At 39.5% G+C, this 22,748-nt stretch overlaps 3 protein-coding genes across 3 annotated transcripts in view; 1 reads left to right on the forward strand and 2 right to left on the reverse strand.

Annotated features, from left to right (window-relative positions):
* Positions 1 to 2,532: 2,532 nt before the first annotated feature.
* Positions 2,533 to 10,976, reverse strand: LOC140921560 (sphingomyelinase phosphodiesterase D-like). The gene is made up of 7 exons (XM_073371561.1): positions 10,821 to 10,976; positions 7,788 to 8,293; positions 5,983 to 6,297; positions 4,896 to 5,067; positions 3,999 to 4,093; positions 3,543 to 3,755; positions 2,533 to 3,106 (listed from the first exon to the last, which is right to left on the reverse strand). The coding sequence occupies exons 2-7, from the start codon at positions 8,275 to 8,277 to the stop codon at positions 2,835 to 2,837; spliced, it is 1,557 nt and encodes a 518-aa protein (XP_073227662.1). The 5' UTR covers positions 8,278 to 8,293; positions 10,821 to 10,976; the 3' UTR covers positions 2,533 to 2,834.
* A 2,256-nt stretch (positions 10,977 to 13,232) lies between these two features.
* LOC140921716 (FGGY carbohydrate kinase domain-containing protein-like) lies at positions 13,233 to 20,166 on the forward strand. The gene is made up of 14 exons (XM_073371728.1): positions 13,233 to 13,462; positions 13,721 to 14,088; positions 14,354 to 14,415; positions 14,937 to 15,020; positions 15,185 to 15,313; positions 15,399 to 15,496; positions 15,869 to 15,976; positions 16,155 to 16,216; positions 16,553 to 16,709; positions 17,020 to 17,094; positions 17,646 to 17,766; positions 17,972 to 18,066; positions 18,559 to 18,620; positions 19,324 to 20,166. The coding sequence occupies exons 1-14, from the start codon at positions 13,280 to 13,282 to the stop codon at positions 19,400 to 19,402; spliced, it is 1,683 nt and encodes a 560-aa protein (XP_073227829.1). The 5' UTR covers positions 13,233 to 13,279; the 3' UTR covers positions 19,403 to 20,166.
* Positions 19,196 to 22,748, reverse strand: part of LOC140921715 (ubiquitin carboxyl-terminal hydrolase 24-like) — a 40,545-nt gene continuing 36,992 nt past the window's right edge. Inside the window, exons 61-63 of the mRNA XM_073371727.1 lie at positions 22,272 to 22,337; positions 21,899 to 21,968; positions 19,196 to 21,063 (exon numbers count right to left, since the gene is read on the reverse strand). Of these exons, the coding sequence (XP_073227828.1) occupies positions 20,687 to 21,063; positions 21,899 to 21,968; positions 22,272 to 22,337 (513 nt within the window). The 3' untranslated portion in view covers positions 19,196 to 20,686. The remainder of the gene's footprint in view (positions 21,064 to 21,898; positions 21,969 to 22,271; positions 22,338 to 22,748) is intronic.

A 22,748-nucleotide genomic window follows, 5' to 3' on the forward strand; every position in this document is an offset into this window, starting at 1 on the left:
AAATTTTATGACAAAGACCGAATTGTGTTTATAAATTTGCCGACGGGATTTGGCAAATCCCTTATCTATCAAGCTTTGCTGCTTGTTTGCGACACAGTGCGTGGAACTACTGGACATTATTGTTGTTGTTGTTTCTCCCCTGGTAAATCTTGAAAGATCAATCTACAAAGCTGGAAAATATTGGTATTCCTGCTGTAACGCTCAGTGATATTAGCAAAGAGAATATGAGGGTTGTCGAGAGAGGAACTTTCTCTGTTGTTTACGGAAGCCCAAAAACTTGGTTGAAGATCGATCGGTGGAGGAAATGTTAGCGAGTGACTTATACAGTTAGTATGTCGTCCTTGGTCGGCGACTTTCCCGAGCATGATTAAATACTTCGTCGAGAAATAAAATACAATGAACAATGAAAGGTTCAATGATTTATTGATTATAAGCATTCCTTCTTTCTTTGAAGGAGCGAGATTAAAGTTTGTTCACAGGTAGGTTAATTTGTCGTTCTAGGTTGAATTTTGGACTTCGGCGGCCCCGTGGTCATGTTTACTTAGCTTGTGAATAAATAACCGCAACGGGAAGACGTGCCTTTTTGCAGAACAAGTTTTCAGATAAACCTTTTACTTCCGTTGGAAGCACATTACTGTGGACTTCGAATTTTTTGTTTTACCTACTCTTGAAAAAATATAACCAAATTTCGCGTACTGGTCCTTGGTCCGCGACCCATGACCCAGGGGCACCCAACGACAATTTTCGGGAAAATATCTGTTCGGAAGACGATTTGAGATCTAGAATTTTCGGAACGTTTGTTGTAAAATTTCTTGCTTGCCTGCCTCTCCTATGATTTTCGAACATCTAAAAAATGGTAAAATTGCCCATCTTCAACGGATTTTTATCCTAAAAAGGTCACCTAGAATTTTCGGGAGCCTTTTTTCTGGCTAAAATTTTCGAACGGGTAATTTTTGATCCCTATAATTTTCGGATCACTAGACTTTCAGCTAGGAAATCCGAACAGATGAAAAATTTATAGGGGATAAAAATATGCCCATATCCACCGTTTAAATACTAAAACACGTTTAACAATGCTATGTTTAAGTGGTTTTGAACTATATTCTCGTTGGGTGCCCCTGATGACCTTGGTGGAATTACATTTCGCAAAAAATGAAACGGCCTTTGTTTTCGAAGAATGATTTGAATATCTTCCCTATAAACGTTTACAAGTTCTCTTTTCTTAATACTTCGAATATATACAGAGTTAATAGTAAATATTGTTTTCGACCGCGCTGAAAACCGCTCCGCGCTCGAGACTGTTGTCTGAAGTCTTTCAAAGAAAAGCAGATTATTTTATAGTCACAACTTCCGAAAAAACTATACATCTGACTGCAGCTTTATTGCATCGTTTCTGTGATTTTTTCAAAACGTTTGAGTCGTCTCACGTAGAAGATAGCGGTGCAAATAAATAATTCACTTGAGAATACAAAGACACATCAACGTCCAGAGCACGTTTGATGAGCCTTGCGATGTCGACTGCGCTTTTTCTAAACACACGAACCTGGTCCTTTCCTAAATTACAGCTGCAAAGAAAACCAAAAAATTCGCTTCGTATAACTTTCTTCGGAGTCTCATCCATGCATAGATATGGAATAAATATTCCTCTAAAAAAGCGAGAAATAATTCGTAGGGTGCCGTTTCACTTATATCACAGCCCGTGATTGGCTGATCGTGACACAATAACTAACCGCTTATTGGCTTATTCAAACAATCCAGAACGTAAATGTCGGCTGTGTTTAGCAGACGTCCGTGGGGGAGAAATGAATGCGTGACAAACGAACCCCAAAGGACGTCTGCGGGGAGGCTATGAAGCTCCTAGTACAGGACTGGAAGACAATTTATGAGTCTCGATGCTTACACAAGCAAGGCTAAATATGATTTGTAATGCAGCGAAGAAATAATTACATCACCGCAAACTGCATCATGTCCAGATGTGAAGTATTTTAGAGTTTTTCTTGATCAATTTCTTACGGATGATATCATTGATTCGTGTGCAGGAGGCAGTCTCTAGTATTAAACTCGCGCGTATATAAAGGAAAGTACTTATAGTTGAAATATACAGTCAGCATGTCAGAAAAAATCTCGATTTGCTTGAAAAGGGGCCACGAGGAATTGGTGGGAAATGATGACATTTCTATTGTTCGCGCCCGCAAGTAATTAGTAATAAGGGAAGGGTAAAAGGAGGAAAATGTGTTTCAGAATATTCTACAAAGAGAAAAAGCCTTTTCAGACTATAAAAACAAGAAGTTAAAAAACTCGAAAGGGTTAGTCCATCGATTTCTTCAAAAATCTGCAAATTTTCCATTTTTATAGGCAAAATAGGCCAGGAAAATGTGTTTGAGAATATTTTCAAATTTACAGGTCAATTTTTTTAAAATGAAATATGCAACTCGCCTTCAAAGACATTCATGACGATCGTTCTATCGTTTCTAATTAACATTAGAACTTCCAGTTACATATGACAGGAAGTATCAAGAAAACTGATAAATCTGATACAAAAACAATATTTATTGTAGTTCTGTATGATAAGATGATTTGCAATCGTAAAACTTAAGCCACTATCATCAATATTGCTCCTTAGGCAACTCTTTTCTTGTTTAGGTAATTTGATTATTCTTCTATAACAGAGTTTACTCACAACAAGTCACGCCTTGGCCTCAACTCTCAACTCTAAGTCACGCCTTGGCCTCAACTCTCAACTCTAAAATGGTTCCATTTTCTCAAGGACAATACAATACAACATGGCCTTTTTTTTTTACATAGAAACGAGGACATTAACTTTAAAAGCATTGTCATCCACCAGGCACACTATATTTCTGAGTGCATTTCTGGAAATTTTGGAAATCGACGAACCGCATCCCGCAGTACAACGTGAAACGATTATAAGACATTGGCTGGTAGTTCGTCTCTCGCGAGAAAGCATATCCGTTCCAGAATGTATCACTTGTCTGGTTAATTAGCTGCTCGTTCAGTTCGTAGATTCGCTCTGCATTGATTAGAGTGTTTTTTGAAGGATACTTTTTGCTGAAGGTATAGTCCACTTGCCACACTGGATTTGAGAATTCTGAAGGAGAGCAAATTTTACAAATGATTATGATCAGTTTGGAGAATTTGTATGTGAATAGCAGAGCTTAAGGGGTAAAGCAGGTCGCAATGGAGTCTGGCTTAAAGAGAGTTAGCTGTAATACATCCTCCATGATCTGCATAATTCTTCATATCATACTCACTGCCATCCAATAATTGCTTAATGTTATTCATGGTGAAAAGTGTATGACAGGCTCGTTCATTGTTTCACAATAGTAACTTGTTCATAACAATGATAGTCAAGTTTGAAGCTGCAAGAAGAGGTCAGTTTACTGGGTTGTATTTAAGAAAAATGCCACATATCACATGAATGCCAATCTTTTCAAGAAGATGAAAAAAATGCAAAGCCCCGCGGATACAAAGAAAGATTTCTACTCTTGAAAAATCTTTATTAACTTTATTAAATCAAAACTCACGTGTAGCCATGACTAGATCCATGTAGTACTGGGTGTAATCTGCTAGCGACAGTTGATCTGTGTCAAGAGAGACCAATCTGAAAGCCGGATTGTTGTGGTAAACAGGGGAGATAGCGGGAGCAAGTAGAACAAAGGACTTTGCTGTGATACTGGTCTCTGGTTCAAACATTTGGAGACGAAAGTCATCTTTATGCGAATGGGCAAAGAACTGACCTAGACAAAAAAAGGAAGAGAATGTTGTGATTTACAGTATGAAGTATGAAAACACTTAAATGCAACAGTTCACCTGCGAACTTCACCGTGAAACTGAGGTGTTCACACCTGGTCAATAAGGCTATGTCCGGTTTAAGTTATAATGGGTAGAAATCGTTCTTAAATAGACAATCATAAAGTTGAAGGTTTGTATTTGTTTGCAAACTTAAATCGAAAACAGCATCTATAAGTTACAGTACATACCAATGACCACGTCACTGTAGTTCTTTGTCACAAGTCGCACGTAGATTTCTGTATAATTATTGAACCAGTAAGGCTTGCTGTCAAATGTGTCGATACTAAAAAAAGAGAGAGAGAGAAAAAAAAAATAGATCAACAAGGGATTTTAAGTCAGTTTCAGCCCCATTTGGTCTTTTACTCTTAAAATAGGTGTAAATTTTACAATTATGGGATAAATTACTCTTTTTGAAATGGACACCTCCCTAAAACGGACAGCGAACCGCGAGAGAACGTGCAAGCGAGCAGGGAAGGCGCAAGGAGCTCTCTTTCTCTTTTAGCTCGACTTGCAGGCAAGTCTAGTCTCAGATGGGCAAAACGAGCTGCCTCTAATGCAGTCCATTATAGAGAGAGCTGACCGATATATTATTAAAAGTTTGAATATAAAGCAACAGGGACCGATCTTGCAGTGCTCTAGCTTGATTGAGTTGTGCATGTTAGATAAGAGCTGATAGCGCTACGAAAACATTTATGTTTGCGAGATCTTCTCCCTCCTGACATTGTAGATGGTGTAGGAAACAGCACTATTGATTGTCTAATTTTCACCGCGAACGAAGATGAAGTATCAAATGCAAGATTGATCAAATTAACCTCAATCAAGTGTCTGTAGACTATAGCACAACACTGCGTGCCCTTCCTACACTTTGGGCAATATGGCAACCTTTTCCCACTTCCTTATTTAGCCATGAAAACTAATCTAACTGTAACATGGACCAAGGAAGGGCAAATCTTTCTGACACAAATTTAAATTGTGGGATAATGGAGTAGTTAGAGGAAGATATTTCACCCTTGGGGGAAGTTAAAATGGCAAAAAGCAGAAATATGCCATAAAAGTATCCCGGCATCAGTTCAAGAGTATCTCACCCTCCGGGGATGTGGCTGGCCAACATAGCTTTTTGTCCACGACTCTTAACAAGTTTTAATTGATTTTCCAGCCAAACCAATTGCTTGGAAGCCTTCTGATCGGTTTCCACACTTCGCTTTACTGCTACTGACCAATAAAGGCTGTTCAATACTAGCAGGACCACTTTTCCATCTAGAAAAAAGAAAACACATTGACAAGGTTACATCATTGGTAACAGGTCAGTCACAGTCACATAAAAATATCAAGTGGCTATTATGTAATTAAAAGCAAATGCATCTGTGTTTAACACCTGAACAACTCGCATACTTCTTGGCATAAAAATATGCCTTGAGCTTAATTCGTTTTATTCCACCAATCTAAATTTCCCAGGGAAAGGGCAAAAGAGGGTTCAGGCCAAATGCATATAATACATGACAGAACAATGCCCATTAAAAAAATTTCACCTGGGAAAGGTGGGGTACTTGTCAGGTTAGGTTTCAAAGGGAACTGTCATTTTTGCTCTCTTAAAATAAATCCCAGTTCTCACACTTGTAAGTGACGCAGCTAAAAATGGAGCAAGATGAAGGGGAAGAGCAAGAACAATACCCCTGACAGAGAATTTTTTGATTGGCACTCTCTCAGTAACATTTTACACTTATTTGCATTTTCCCAAGTGACATTTTTCAATGATCCCAATTTTCTCAAGTTTTAAAAATGGTTGGGGATTTTGACAGATGGAATGAATACCCCAAACAAACAATTTTAGGAATACTCAGGTGCGACAAACCACTGCCCGCACCACCACCACACCCATGAGTAAAGGGTAATGGTATCCTCCATTGAATTCCGCACCTTCTCCCTAAAGGTGATTTTCACTCTCGGTTATATGAACACGCACAAATATAATGATAATCTTGGTATTGCACTGATTACCTACAATGCTTGCATTTTAAGGTCAGTATGAGTGAAAATTACCTTTAATGCCAGTACTGCACCTTTTAGTGGAAGTGATTTTTAATGCATACAGCACCTTTTTGTGAGTGGTGATTTTTTATGAACACATGACATGCTAAAAATTAATGATAATCTTGGTATGGCACTGGTTACCTGCAATGCTTGCATTATAGTATCCACCCTCTAAAAAGCTTTCCTGCAAAATAGCCTGGGTTGTAGGCTTCTTGACACTGCCAGGGCACTCAGAGCATATTATAAGTGATTCCCAAGAAGACAACACCTTTTGATACCAGTCATCACCAGCCTTTGGTAAAACATAGTGGCCTGGGAGATCATTATTTCCAATCATTGGAAAAATAGGAATGTTTGGAAATCTTGAATGCATCTGTTTACTGACTGTGGCAATGTTGTCCAACACTCGCTGAGGGCCAGCATAGCTTGTCCACATTTGATGAGCTGATAAGTCTCCTAATGTCAACAACAAAATAATAATATTACATCTTACATAATCTCTGATACTTCTGTGTAGTTGTCAAGGTCTACATCTTGTAATTTCAGTGTCCTCGATCATCATCAACATAATAATAATATCTCGAAAGCATAATTGCCAAATCTCATCAAGTCTCCCTTTTGAACAGCAAAAAATCTTTTAAGCCACTTCTCTAATACGCTCCACCCTAAGCTTTATTGCCATGATTTCATTTGTTATTCTAACAATCACTTTCCAGCTTAAAGCAGAAAAATGCGATCATCAGTGTTTGGTGGCAAGCTTCACTGGTTGACTTAACTGTATATCCATTTTTATTATCACCATGTAATATTTGCTCACGGCTGTCAACCCCCCCCCCCCCACCCCCTACGTCTTCAAATATTGAGAACTGATAGGAAAGGGATGATAAATGACATCATATGTGACATTACATGATGTCATTTGTGCAAAAAATACTTATTGACTCCGATTGTCACCGAATTTGTGATGACACAAAACACGCGAAAACCAATCAGATTATTATATACCTGATTGAAAAAACGTTGTCGCTAAAAAGTATAAATCATGAACGATGAGGTTTCAAGGATTTATGGGTATATACGTTCATTAGCAGAGCAAATTCAAAGTTCTTTCGACAAAAGTTTACATTGTCACGAGATGCTCGTGCGGATGCAAATCCCTAGAGTACTTTGTTTAAGGCATGCTGTTGTCTTTTTTTGTCTTCCAAGAACACTTTTAGGTCCTATATTATGATTTTCAAGTGTGCGTTAGCGATATGGCTATGCTCTTTAACTGTAAAAATCTCTTATGTGTCCAGTACTGGTGAATACATCGTAAAAATGTAAACATTTTTGAGAAGAACTTTAAATTTGCAATGCTAATAAAGTTGTACCCATAAATCCATTGGGTCCCATCGTTCATGGTTTAATTATACTTTTCAAGCGACAACGTTTTTTCAATCAGGTGTATATCAATGGCATACCGGAGTTGACAAGGAAATGTCCGATATTAACATTAAACTAGCTCAAATGACCGAAAATAGTTGAAATTTTATTGTCAGAAAGTCGAGTGAAGAAATGGCTTACTTTGGTGATTAATTATCCAGGAGATTACATTCTCTGGTCTGGAGAGCGAGAGATAATGGTCCAAAATCTGGATTTTCCTGGATTGTCTGGGAGAGTTGGCAGCACTGCATGTTTACTGATCTTTATTCTAGTTGTGTATTTTCTAAACTTCAGATTTAATCATGTTTTATATACATTTATATGCAATAATAATTGGCTGCACATGAATTAATATCAGTGACACTGTATAGCTGATTCATTTCTGCAGGCTAAATGCTTACTTTACTTAACAAATTATTTTATTTTTTGTGAGAAAGTCCAAGTAAGCAACTGCCTGTAAACAATCAAGAGTCTGAATCTGAAACACGTTTCCAGAATATTCAGAGAATTAAAATCTGCCCTACCTGTCATCAAGATAAATGCAATGTCTTCTTCTTGACTGACATTTTTCATAGCATCTAAGGAATTTTCCACCAGCATTGCTGGTGAGTCACATCCAATCCTTCCATATTCAGCAATGTACTTTGCCGTGCTATTTGCTACCTGTTGTCGGCAGTAGGAGCTGCTTGAAATCATCTTGTTGTAAAATGGATCATAATGAATGTCTGATAAGTGGATAAACTTGATAAGGTTGTCATCACCTGCTGTCCCCTGACCTTCTCTTTTAGAGGACTCTCTTGTGGACCTACTTTTACGACGTCCACTTTCATAAGTCACAATTAAAACCACGATTAATATACAGCAAATTAATGTCATGAGACCAATCAAGCATCTTGCTTGTAAAGTTTTCTTCTTCCATCGTCGGTGTTCAACCAAGTAATAGTGCAAATTCTCTTGATGACTTGCAGAGTCTACTTCATCTCCTGGCAGGATATGCCTGGTGGAACTATCCATAACATGTATAGTGGCTCTGTATGTAAAAATCAGATGAAATCGAGTCAGAAACAGTTTTATTGTTACATCTCATGTCAGTGACTTTAATGTAACCAATAAGAATGAATAATATGGGGGAAAAAATTCAGGACAACAATGAAAATTAATTGATGAGAGCACAGGCTTACCAACCTTCTTTCTTTGGGGAGTTAACTAAACGACACAAGTAATAGCCTTCATAACAGGCGCTTTGTGAGCCAAGCCAGGTGAACGCGGCATTTTGCGCAAAGTGAGAAACGAGTGCGAAGCACAAGACAAGGGGAGGAGAAAAATAAACCGCCTTTTACCTGAGTCCATTGTTCTGGCTACGCTCACAAGTATTGACTGACGGCGGTGATTTCAAAAGGACCAATCAAAGCAAAATCCATTAGTCAAAAATTGTCACCTTTATACTATCAGAAACACTGACAGCAGCATAAAACACAGGAAATTACTGCGAGGGCAAAATCACCTTCAATAATGTAAGACTCAGTACCGCAAAAGTAGGATTTGCTCAGTCAAAGTTAAGATCACACACAGCGGTGAGAAAGAAAATAGGGAGAATGTGTTGTTCAAACAAATTCCAAGGTCACAAGCTTATGAGTCGCATTTGGCCTGTCAACACTTAATTTAAAAAAGTTAGTAAATCAGGGCTTTTTCCTAGCCTAGATGGAAGCAATCCAAGAATATCTTTCCTCTTAAGCAATAAATTTAAACATTTCTTTTGTTTTTTTTTTTTAATTTCTGGAACATTTGGAAATAGATGAAAGGCATCTCGAACAGCACCGTCAAAAGAACATGAATGTGTGACAGTTATTTTGTTCCAGACAAACAAGCCAGAACAACGCGTCATCAATGACCAATTGGAATGCAATGTTCATGTAGTGAATGTGGGAAGAGCTAGAACAATGGACTGGTAACAGGCGCTTCATTTTTCACCTCCCCTCGTCTCACACTTCCAACTCCTTTTGTGCACAGTGTTCGCCTAGCTTGGCTTATAAAACGCCTGTAATGCAGGCTACACAAGTAATCACTCATCAGGCTTTGAACAGTAATAACAGATGCATGGATAGGGCTTGATCTCCTTTGCATCAAAATCTAATCTTGTTACTCAAAACCAAGATCAAGTATATTTTAATGTTGTAGTTATCCATAATTTTCTCTCCAATTTTTGATTTCTAGAAGCATTATTTTATATTTGACCCAACACCTCATTATTATGGACAACCCACTTAATATGGACAGTACCCTGTTAATACGGACACTTCTTTTGGCCCCCTCAGCAGCAGGGCTGTGTTCTAGCAGAGCCTGCCGGCCCCTGGCACCTAACTTTTGCTCTCAGGTGAGAGCAACCCCTAACCCTGGTCAAAACTCTTAAGACACTAACACAATAGCTTGTCAAATTGAGGCATCTTCCCTCCCCCCTTCCCCCTTGACCAGAGGTGGAGCACTGGGCTCCCTTCAACTTTCCTTTAAGAGCACAGCCTTGCTCAGTGTCCATATTAACGAGATTTGACTGCAATTTTATAACAGAAGTCTGAATGTTTCTGAGCACTTTCTTAACCCTTTAAGCCCCAATTTCCACAAGCCAATTCTCCAAACTAATCTCTAAGCATTTCTTTAAAGAATAAGTTGCAAGAATTTGAGAAAAGATCACAGCACTTTCTCTTTGGTGATCATTTCATTAATTCTCATAACCTAATCTCTTGACATTGTATGGATATTGTTAGGAGAAAATTCATGTTGGTCACTATTGGGACTTAAAGGGTTAATGCTTTCATTTGATAATTTCAGGTAGTCTTACGTGACACACCCCTTTTTTAAAACCCATGTGGTTTAATCTTGATAAAACACAGTAACCTTCACACAAACTGACAAGTAGTCAGTTTAACAAAAGGCAACACGACAACAGTGACGGCAGTTCAGGCAGTTCTAAAACCAGGCTTGACCAATGGAAGAGCGGTCAATTGAGCACCAGAAGTTGTCTTGAGTGCTTTGCGTTTCACTAGAGGCTGCGTTGTCCTTGCTAAACTCTGCCTAATGCTAATGGTATGCCTGTGGTGGGAACACAGTCACCCTGATTGGGGACCCCTAAGGGATTTGTCTTGTAATAAAAACTTACTAAATATTTACAACCAGATTGGATTCGTTACAGCATTACAAAGATCTTGTTTACTTTGAATCGTGCTAGATCAATGGCTTCAGCGATAAGGAAGTGATCTACATGTGATCTAGGCGCCTACCTACAGTGGCTAAAAGACGAATTAAAATCAATTACTTTGAACTATTGTGCTAGTGGCGCTGAAGTATACGAGTTAAGTAGCTTTATACTCAAGAAAATCGAGCAAACAATCTCAGAACAAAGCCAACAAGTGAAAGAATAACAGGAAAGCTCCTGCCGAGTGTTTGCGCGATCAAATATAAGGTCAGTCTTTGTCAGCACGTACCATACCACTACGTGACAAGGTTTAAGCCCACATTTCTAAGTGTACACATAACTTAAAACGAGATCAAAGCATACATACCACTTTCTGATTGCTTCCGCTTGAGAGTATTTTCAGTAACGACAGCTACTACAACTCAGCTCAGATCGACGATCTCAGACTCTAACAACGGCTCGGATCGACCATCGGTCAGTAATAAGAACTCCAAATGACAAAGTCTGTTGAACAGATATGTAATATATACTATAAGACAATTTTGATGCACCTATGTCCTCATTTTGACCCCTTTGTCGGCTGGAATGCTGTGTCAGGATCGTATTGGTTGACAGGATATAGTATTTTGGTTGTTGGTGCTAAGGCTATCGTAGCATGAAGGAAATATTTTGTTGTCGTCCTTTCCGCGCAACTTGATACAGCCGTACCGTGATGTCTATCCTGTGTCAAAATCCTACCGTCTAGTATCGGGTGAGGAAACTGTGAAGAGATGAGGCGAAAATGTTTACGTGAAGATATGTTTTACGTGAAGATAAAGATCTATTAAACCATCGCAAATTAATCGAAGAGCCCCAGAAATAACATGTTTAAAATAACTATCAGCTTTAAACATTTTGACTGGTTTAATGTTTGACCTTGTCTATTTTTGGCAAAGGGAGGGCGGGACATTGTATGGTAGGTTGCCAAGATATTTATTTTTTAAACTCGCATGTTTTGGATTAAATAAAAGTAGTTTCAGTTTATTGATGTCACAAGATAAATGTAAGCTTATCTAGTGTAGTAAAAGATATTGAGTGTTCACCAACTTGACAAAACTCAACTGTTGCACCAAGGGGAGAGGTCTACAGTGAAGAGCAGGGCTATGTGCTCTCTCGAATTAGGTGTATTTATATTCACCGTTCGCTTCTTTAATGAACGAGCAACGGTTTGGGTCCGAAAAAAGGTAACGGTTTAGAAAGCATGGCACGCAACCATGCACGAATCTCTTCAGGAGTATCTCGTCCGGTGATCTAGAGATATAGGCTGTTGTCAACCTAAATGTAGCCCCCTCCCCTCCAAAAAAGGCAAATACCATTAACCTCCACGTCTTTGCTCCCCTCTCTGAAATACTTCTTGTCACAGTTCACCTCTGCGATTCCAATTTCCTGTCTTTCTTAAAGACAATAAAAAGAAATAAAACAAAGACAAGTTTAATGAAATTCTTAATTATAATTTTTTGGTTCCGTAAAGATGGCTAGATCGTATTGGTCAAGATTTTTTGGCTTCTTTTTTAGCCGCTAAGTTAATAACGTGTGCACGATATTATATAAGCCTGCATTTTTCGCATTTTTGTGTTTCACGTATTTTGTTTAATTTACTGTGTTTCGTCATCTTTACCAATATCTTGATTTACAAACAAGGATGGACTAACAAAAAAGACCGAGGGACTTGAAAAATCTTTCGTTTCTACCGGAATATATTCCATACACTATTTTACTATAACTGATGAAAGGAAAGTCTTTCGTTCTACCGGGGTTTCTGTAATGGGAGTCATTAATCGGGTCCAATGTTCCATAGATACATTTTTCTAAAACAGGGGCAAAGAATCCATTTGTTTCAAAAAAAAAAAAAGAGTGAGCCCGTTAACAGATAGAAATGATGTTTTTTTACTTCGATATTGAGCTAATTGAATTAATGAAGGAAGTTGAATCAGCACCATATCATATGGTGATTCGAACTGGTTCACGATATATATCGAAACCACCTGTCGGAACTTTAAATTAACGAAGTAAAAAGATATTGCTTAAACCGGCTGGCCGCCCTCCTTATTTGAACCGATGATATTCTTTTACAAATGAAATAAGGTTGAGTTGTCTTGAAGAAACGGTTCTGCAGGCCATGTTTCGTTAATTTCAAGTATAATAAGTCTTTTTTTTTTAATGGCATTTTTAAGGCATTTTGCTAACAGAATAAGGCATTTTTGAGCTTAATTAGTGTCGGAAAAGTAGTAGCAAGAAAAATGAATTGAAAATTGCATTAAAGAACACACTACAAATAAAACGAGAAAACAATTTAAGAAGTTTTTCTTTCCAGTTGAAGCTCTCGTAAGCCACCACCTCGGAATTTCGGAAAAGTGGTCGTCTGCTGTAGAGCTTACAAGAGCTTCAGAAACTGGCTCATAAATATAATTAATACAGAAAAAGACAAAAAAAAAGTTAAAGTTTAATGAGTATCTTGATAACTGATAGACACAGCTAAACTTTACGTTCAATTTTTTAGACCATTGGCAGTCTGCAGTTTCATTGATGTGTTGATTTTTATGTCATAAGACTCTGAGTGGCCGCTCACGAGAGAAATCCCAAAAGTGGTTGCGGTCGCTTCCGAGAGCCATTCATTACAAAGTCTAAGTCACAATTCAAAAGAGGTTTCACAAATGTTGTCGCAGAAGGATTCTCACTCGTGAGCTTGGGGTACCTGTGCTTCAACTTGGTACCAGACTCTTTCACCATTGCCCGGCAACATGGCGGATTGCCGCTGATCTCAGTAACCGAAATGTGTACTAGAGGATGGTAGAACCGTATTATGTCGGTGTCGATGTCGGCACCGCAAGTGTAAGGGCAGCTCTCGTCTCTAGTAATGGCAAGATCGTATCATCAGCCATCCGGCCTTTAAAAATATGGAAATCCCAGCCGAACTATTTCGAGCAATCGTCGGAAGATATATGGGGAAATGTCTGCACAGTGGTCAAGGTAGTTTGTTACTCAATTTTATGATCTGGGACCACCGGAAGAGGGGGGCGGGGAGTTGAGGGCGGAGCATGGGGGTGTGCCACACCCTTCTCAAAATCCTTTTTTTAATACTGCCTTTCAATTTAACTTTATCTTATATTTCTGGGGATAGCAAGGCCTTTGAACTGCCACCTCCCTCCTGTGAAAAGGTAGCAAGTATTCAGGAAGAATAATCTACCTTTAAAACCTAGTTGTTCTCCTAATTTTACGTATTTGTAGGAAGTTTCTTCTTCAATAAGCAGTGACAAGGATTTCATTCAGAAGATAAAGGGCATTGGTTTTGATGCAACATGCTCATTGGTTGCTCTAGACTCAGCTGGGGATCCTGTGACTATCAGCCCAACACAGGATAACCAACGAAATGTGATAATGTGGCTGGATCACCGAGCAATTGATCAAGCACAGAGGATCAATGACACAAAGCATGAAGTACTGTCTTATGTTGGGGGATCTATTTCACCAGAAATGGAGATGCCTAAATTGCTTTGGTTGAAAGAGAACTTACCTGAGAAGTGTTGGAAAAAATGTGATCTTTTCCTGGAGCTGCCAGAGTTTCTCACTTACAGAGCTACAGATAATCCAACAAGGTTAGCATTTTACGATCCAAGAAAATCCATGAACCAGAAAATTCCCCAACATCATCTCAAAAGAAGAATGTTAGTTGATCCTTAAATGTGGTAGTTTTACTTATGCTATCTATCTTAATCCAGCCTGTGAGCAAGATATCTGGGGGGGCTCTAGAGAGGCGGGGTGCTCTGAGAGTAGTGGACAGCAGAGAGCTTGCTCGCAGGCTGTTCTTCATCTTGTTAGATGTGTCCATTTCAGATATATTACAATATTTTGTTTCCTCAGGTCCATGTGTTCACTTGTTTGTAAATTCAATTACATGGGTCATAACTCACAGTTGCATGAAGGTGAGTAGACTGCTTTCATGCCAACAAGCAATGTATTGGTTTAGAAGAAGTCACATCTTGACCACCCACCCCTCATTGCATGGTTTCTTATCTAGTCTCAGGGGCATAGCTAGGGGGGTCCTGGGGTGCCTGTGACCCCCCCCCCCCTTCCTGATAGGCCTTCTGTTGAGCAAACAACCTACAATATTCAGGTGGTGAAAATGCCATGACAATATCTTGGCCGTAAAAGCCATAGTTAAAAGCCCACTTTTTTAAAATTTGTTTTTTTGTAAAGTATTTTTGTCAACGGCTCTTGTCTTTAGTTAATATGGGCCTTCATGCCATGATAATATGACTGAGCCCACTAATACACGAGGGAAAGCAGCAGTATAAACCATATATAGTCTGCGATCCCCGGATGGTGTCCCTGTCTGTGACCCCCCCTTTGAAAAATCCTGGCTACGCCCCTGAGCCTTGCCCCAACCCACACCCCAGATCTGTGATGCGCTTTGATACATATATGTGTTGGTTAATATTGGCAGGTTCATCTAACAGTGGCTGGGTGGATTCCTTTTTAAAGATCATTGGTTTGGAAGACCTCGTTGATACTGAGTACTCCAAACTTGGTAAGTTAGTGTGCATACATGACAGAAATGTAGTTCCTTGTGCCATTCTTGCAATATACTACATCTACCAGGACATTTTGTCATTTAACTCTCACTTACCCTGCTCAAGCAACTCTTTCTGAAAATCTCCTGAAAATGTTTACTTTGTATACTCTTATCCTTAGGATGCAAAGTAAGCAGTGGGGGTGAGCCAGTCGGCAATGGTCTGACACTCAGAGCTGCAAATGACTTAGGATTATGGGAAGGCATGCCAGTTGGCACCTCGCTGATTGATGCACATGCGGGGGGACTGGGTAAGAGTGGTTACCATAGTTACTGCATAAACAGTGGTTGATTCTTCTTCTCATAGCTGTATTCTCCTTCTTTTATTTTACGAAGGTGTGATTGGTGCAGATTTAAGTTTGCTCCTTGGCGAGAACATACCTTTAACTTCTCGCCTAGCTATCATTTGTGGGACATCATCTTGTCATATGGCTGTAAGTATTGCTGTGATTTGTTACCAAAAAGTTACGTTTCTCATCAACCTTCTCCCTAGGTTTCTCCTCTTCCTTTCCCCTGGAGTGATTTAGAGGGAGATAAAAAGAGAAACTCTAGATTCTAATAACGAGGTTAATCCTTTAAGTGCCAAGAGTGGTCAATGCCAATTTTCTCTTAACGATATCAATATATAACCAAGAGAAAAAGGTACAACTATAATAAATATAATGATCACTTACAGGAAAATGCTTTGATCTTTTATCAAATCCTCGTAATGTATGAAGATCAGTTTAGAGAAATAGTATTTAGATGCTGGGACTCAAAGGATAAATTTTGCATAAAATTAATGGAGCTATTTTTCTGTGCTTCAGATCAGTCAAGAGCCAGTGTTTGTTCCAGGAGTCTGGGGGCCATACTATTCTGCCATGGTGCCAGGCCTGTGGGTAAATGAAGGTGGCCAAAGTGTTACTGGGAAACTGGTAAGAGTAGAAAGCAATGGAAATGAAGTTTTATTTTGGCCTGCTGACTGTTATGTAGGTTTTTGTACTTTGAAGGCAGTGGGGTAGGATATACGTGATTAACTCTATTGCTCACACCTCAGATTGTAGTTAGATTAACAACTGTTGCTAAGGAGCCATTTTTTTGTGAAATTAACAGATTGATCACGTTATAGAGACACATGTGGCATATCCAGAACTGAAAGAAAAAACTGAAAAAAGGTTAGATACATCTTCTTTGTCTCTAAATCATTTCCTTTTGCATTTTGTTTGTTTGGATATTCAGGACTTCAGTTCTAAGATCATTGCATGAGTGCTGTGGGATATTGTTTTTTCTTGCCCCTTGGACAGGTGCAGTCTTTAAAAAAATAACCAGTGACCAATAATGAGATGGAACTTAGGCAAGAATCCCATCTACGGACAGATACCAATACTTCTAGTTCCCTAATGCCACAAAATCTTGGTTGAGCTGTGGTTGTGTGGGTGCCCTGTGGCTCCTACACGACTTCAACGTTAAAACCGTTGGCCTGACATAACTTCTTTATTGAATTCTTTCAGTGGTTCCTCCATTTACGAAGAGTTGAACAGACACTTGACTGCTCTAGCTGTGAAACGAGAACTTACGAACGTAGCATTGTTAGCGCAAAATACACACGTGATACCAGATTTCCATGGTAACAGATCACCAATAGCTGATCCATCCATGACTGGAATGGTAAGCAATTTAAAAAGTGTTTTTTGCCACCAACAATAAATGCAAACGCTAAATTTGAAAATAGTCGCTTGTGCAAATTATAAATTCTCTTATTGTCACACCTACTGTAGCAAAGTATTCAGTGTTTTTGCCATCATTAGAAGGAAAAACGTGTTGCAGTTATGGAGCGATATAAATGTTAAGTAGTGGTGTCTGAAAGAAATCTGGCTCCTGGTTGATTTTGATCCTCCCCGGAGCAATTATTGAGCCGTAAATACGTACTTGAAATTTTTCCTGACAAGAAGTCCTGCAGACTTTATTTTTCTTTCAGATTTGTGGATTAACCCTTACAACTGACATAGATAGTCTTGCCGTTCTGTATCTAGCTACATTACAGGCTCTTGCGGTAAGTAATATAACCTATGTTAACTTGACTACAGATACCATTTGTTACAGACTAAGTGCTGAGTAAATGGATCGAGGTGAAATAGGAGGGGGTCCCAGGGGTCCTGACTCGCCCCACCCCCTCCGAAGTTTTCCATCATACATCTTTCGCACATCGTGAACTCTGCACTTCTTCTAAGATAGAAGGGTGGAGACGACAGTAGATGAAAAACACAGGTTTTCAAAGTTACAAAAAATTTGTGTCTGTAACTAGGTCTCCTTTACCCGACAACAAAGGCTTGGAGGCTTAGATTGATCATGAATCACCCACTTGAAAACCATTATTGTGGAACCTTATGGTGTATAGTCTGTGTTGGCAGTGATAATGAAGGATAAATTTGACTGGTTCGAAGTCTCAACGTGTATTAATAAAACTGCAATTTGCACCACATCACTTTCGAACTAGTCATTTCATGTTGCCACTCCCTTTTACACCCTCGCTCTTCTCCAACCATTCCTGTTGCTTGTTCTACACGTGTTTATTATGGCTGTTGCTTTTTTTCATTTTTTCAGCATGGTACTCGCCACATCATTGAAAGCCTGAACAAAGCAGGACACTGCATTACCACTCTCTTCCTTTGTGGAGGTCTCAGTAAAAATGAGTTGTTTATTCAAACTCACGCTGATGTAACAGGTCAGTTCCATTGAAAGTCGAGCAAAGGGTTTCAAGTATGATATTGCTTGATAATCAATATTTGTAACATAATGACAGGAAAATCACTAAAAGATGGCAGACACTGCCAATACTAGTAGGAACTACGAGAAATAACATTTGACTTATTTCTTAGTAGCTTTTGTAAGAATATTTTAAAAAGTATAAAAAAAATATTTTTTCACAGGACTGCCCTGCGTGCTGCCGCGTGAAAGTGAGTGTGTGCTTGTGGGCTCAGCTATCTTGGGAGCATACGTATCAGGCGATTTTTCCTCCGTTCAGGTTAGCGAGTGATTCAACAGAGTAATTTTCTTCTCCAAATCGGTAGTGGTGTTGAGGTGCGGGCGCACTTACCCAACCCTAGCGCAACAGTTTGCCCTGACTAAGAACAAGTATTGTTAACTTTGGGTCGGGGAGGGAGGGGGGGGGGGGGGCATTTGGGGTGGGTGTTGGGTAGTTAGGTAGTTAGGTAGGTAGGCAGTTTTTCAGAACCTCACCGAGTTGCAAACACTGGACACCTAAAGTTGGTCTCTGCCCTTCGTCAGTCTTTGTCTTTTACCCTTCTATAAGACCGTCACCTTTCTAAGATGGACACTCACTATTGGTTCCAGGGATGACCCTCTTATAGAGATTTGCCTGCATGTGGTCTGACGCTTTAAAAGTAACTAGGATAAGGAGATAAAAATTCTTATTGGACAAGTAACACATCTAGAATGGGTTGTACTGTCGACATTTTCTTTTTCGTAACCTTATTTGCTGTGTTTGATTCCAAAGGAGGCCATGAAAAGCATGAATGCACCAGGCAAACTGGTGATGCCACAAGACATACTCAAACAGTAAGAAATTATAAAATACTACTTACCTTCATATAGAACGTTTTTTCTCTCTCCTGGAAGATCCAAAATGTTATCTTGTATCCTTTTCTTGTATCCAAACACCGAGAAGAGAGTGTTTCATCCGATATTCCAACTCTGACAAATACTATATCAAACACGAGAAAGAGTGTTTTGCCTGGTATCGCATCACTGAGTAGTGGTATACTCAAACACGTGAAGGAGTGATTCATTTGATATCCAAACATCGAGAAATGATATACCACAAATGAGAATGAGTGTTTCACCTGATAGCCAGACACCGAGGAGTGACATCAAACACGAGAGGGAGAGGGAGTGTATGATTCGATATCCAGATACTTTGTAGCGACATATCAAACATGAGAAGGAGTGTTTTATCGGATATCCAAAAAAAACAAGAAGTAGATCGAGAGTGTACAAAAAACATTGTTTGATAATTGGATTTAAGGTTATAAAATAACAGGTGAAACACTCTCTCGTTTGTTAAATAAAGTTTCTCATAATTAAATACCGCAAAGTTGTTGGGTGAGAATTAAGGATCTCAATACCAAAATTCGTTCGTGCTAGGGATTTATTTTGATGTTCATTCGTGAATTAATAAAAAGTTGACAGAGTTTTCTCCCTCTCTTTGTTCGTTTTTCCTCCATTGAAGGAAGCAATTTTTAACTACTTATGTTAATTCCAGGTATTATGACAAGAAGCACCAAGTGTTTCTACAAATGCTGCAGAATCAAGTGGAGTATCGCACATTGATGAACAGTTAACTTTTTCATTCTTAACGATATCAAAGTAAAAACTGAAGACATCTCAAGTATTGCTGGACTGGTTTTATTTGAATGGTCATGGCGCAGGATTTCCTCCTCGGACGCAGACATTAAAAACTACTTTGTGTTTCTGTACAGCGTCTCATTCTGTCACGCAACCATAGGGTGCGTGACGAGTGATCGGAGTCACGACATTCGTGACATTGGCCGGCAAATTCTCTTCTCGCAAAGCCAAAAAAAGTTGATAGATATATCTTATGTTATTGACGAAATTTATTGTTGGAATATTCCTAGTCCATTTTTTGTGGACCTCTAGCCTCAAGTGTTAACACAGTACACTCACTCCCAGTCTTAGGGCATGTGCAATTTGAGAGAAATCTCCATTTTTAGGGGACTGTCTTCTTGATTCCACACAATTCATTCTTTGTTACGCATGCGTAACTGGTGAGTAAATCCCCATTTGACAGAAACAATAACATAGCAGTCACTGTGATTACTTTGCACAACGCGCATGCTCTGGGAGCCTGTAACGTCAAACAGGGCATTTTCGTCCTCAGAGCCCGTCGTTTCTTTCGGTCACGTTGTCTTAAGCCGAGAGGCTCTGGGGACGAGAATGCAAACAGAATTTCACGCCAAAATGGCAGTCGCTTTACGCGACTCTTAATTAACTTAGAGTAAGATTTAATTTTGAAATTAAAAACATAAGTGCCGGCGAGGTCAAACTATATTAGAAAGTACGATGAAAATATATTGCATTGTAACAGGGTTTCACGACAGTGAGAAATATTTCACTGCGTATTTCCTTGCATCGAAAAAAGCTGTTTATGTCCAAAATGTAACCCTTCCTTGAAATACTACTCCCATCTGCACAAATTCACTGGCACATAACATTCACTTCCGCATTCCGAGGCTTTAATATGTGAACTGTTGACGAAATGTAGCTGACAGTGTACGTTTGAGTTTAAGAATGAAGTCCCAAAGAGAACTTTCAAATGAAAGCCGTTGAAGGGCACTTTCCTCTCAGTTTGTTCGGTGATTCTAAGCCGACAAGTGTCTCTTGTCTGGTCTATGAACAGACCAATACTTTCTTCTGGTTTAATTTAAAACACGAAGGTTGTTTACATGTGCAAACTTGGCCACTTGATTAAGCGAGTCGATAAAACCTCAACCAAGAACGTCTTCAGTGAGCAGTATCCATTTTGAAATGTTGTTAAAAAATTTCAAAGGTTTTTCTTCCCGTCCTAGAATCGCGGTTTCTCATCATTTCATCTTTTCCTTTGAAGTTTAAGTCATTCCCTCCTTTTCCCAATCTTCGCCTTCTAACTTGTTATCCGAGTCGTCCACCTCATCACTCGTGTTAACTTCGCCATCCTTTGCCTCGAGTTCGGTAAGCAAAGCTGTAGCCTCGGCAAGGGTGTCGGCAGCGCTTGAGGTTCGTTGAAATGTTCGGCTGGACGAGTATTCGTTGGATGATGACGTATGTGGTGCCCAGTAATGCTCGTTCATTTTTCTCTTGAGCCACTGCACGGCCCATTGCCAGCGAGACGTGTTTTGAAGCAAATAATCTTTAGCTTGCGGGCATTTGTTAGCGAGTTGAACTAGAAATTTGATACACTGATAGGCGCGTCTGCTGTCAGCTGTGTTGCTTGACTTGATAACGGCTACAAATAAAAACAGGAAGCTACTGTAAGCTGGGAATGAACAGTACGAGGGTGTGGACATGACACTGGTACCGCTAAGTGCATTGCTCGAGTTAGCTTGTAGACAGCTTTCCCCTCCCCTCCTATGGACGAGTATGACTTGCATACCATCATGAACGTTACACAGGTTACACAAACGGTCTGGGCCGGGTTGTTCAAAGCTGGGTTAGGATAACCCAGGGTTAGTGCGAAATTTGAATTCAGACTTTGAAAGGTAAAAAAGCAAATTCAGTTTAATTCTTTTTGTCTACAATATGATGATTGGATGATCATAAAAGTATAGAGAAAGTTACCCGAGAAAATGCTTTCAAATATAAGAACAAGAAACCCGGGTTAAAATTTAACCTCAGGTTAGCGCCAAACGGCCTTCGAACAACTGGGTCCTGATATATATATATCAAACACAAGAAAGTGTGTTTAATCTGATATCGAAACACCGAGATGAGGGCTGAAAAAGAGGCGCAGCCGAGTTTCCTACACCGACTTCAAGGTGTAGTGAAAGCCTGTGAAATACTCTCTCTTCTGTTTAATAAGGTTCCCAAATAAAAAAAGTCAGTGGTAATTCACCACTTTGAGGTTGCGCGGAGGACTGGGTCGGTGTTGTGTCAACTTGCATCATGGGAACTGTGGGTCTGTGTTATCGAGTAATTATAACCCAGGCTCCGCGCAACCACGGGAAGGTGAGTAGTATCGTCCACCACCCCAGTCTCCATAGTCTCCAACGCAACCTCAATAAAACATTTCCAAACTTTCACAGCTCTTACCGCAACTTAACCAGACCTATTGATAAAATTACCTAAAACTCCGTCACCCTGTTCATCAGCTACGCATTTTATTCGCAACAATTGTAGTGGATCTTCCACCATCTGAAAAAGAAAAATAATGTTCTCAGTGAAAGAGCGAGCCTCCACAAAATTGAAAGAAAATCTGAAAGTAAACAAGGCTTTAAGAAGACTTGCAGACGTGATTAACATAGCTTTATTTCTTCAAGCCCAAGAATCAATGCAAAATTCAATAGTTCTTTATAAGGTTGTTAAGAATAGACCTTCCATGGTTTATGAAGTAAGGAATGAATAAAAAAGTCGACAAAAATCTGACACAAAACATGAGAAACAGTGGGGAGTCGTACAGATTACTATTAACAGACTAGGGTACAAGAGTCATATTACCAGTATATCAAGAAGAGCTCCAAACAGGTATTTCATATCATTAGCGGAGACGGTAGCCAGAAGAACCTGGAAAATTAACACAGAAAAGGAAGGACAGCTGTCATGTAAACTGTGTGTTCAATTGGAAGCAGCATTTCTTGGGGTAGGGGAGGGGTGGGTCAGGTAAGAGGTACATTCTTCAAAGTCCTTCGCGTTTGTAGGAATCCCGTCTATCACGAACGACCAGATCTCGCTTCTCATTCTCGTAACGCTCGAGTTTCTTCACGCACCGTTTTCGCGCTCCACGGAACAGCTTCACAGCCTGACATGTGAACGAGTCTAAAGCCTCCGCGACCATTCTCAACTTACTCCTTAGTGAGATACTCTATAGAAAGGTGTGACCCGTCCTCAGTTTCTTCATTACTGGTTTGTGAATGTTTCCTTGAGTGTGAGAGAGGTTTTCAAAACCAGTTGTTTCTTAGATCACCTTCAGAATCT

Source organism: Porites lutea, chromosome 12 (assembly GCF_958299795.1).
Source record: "Porites lutea chromosome 12, jaPorLute2.1, whole genome shotgun sequence".
Lineage (NCBI taxonomy): Eukaryota > Metazoa > Cnidaria > Anthozoa > Scleractinia > Poritidae > Porites > Porites lutea.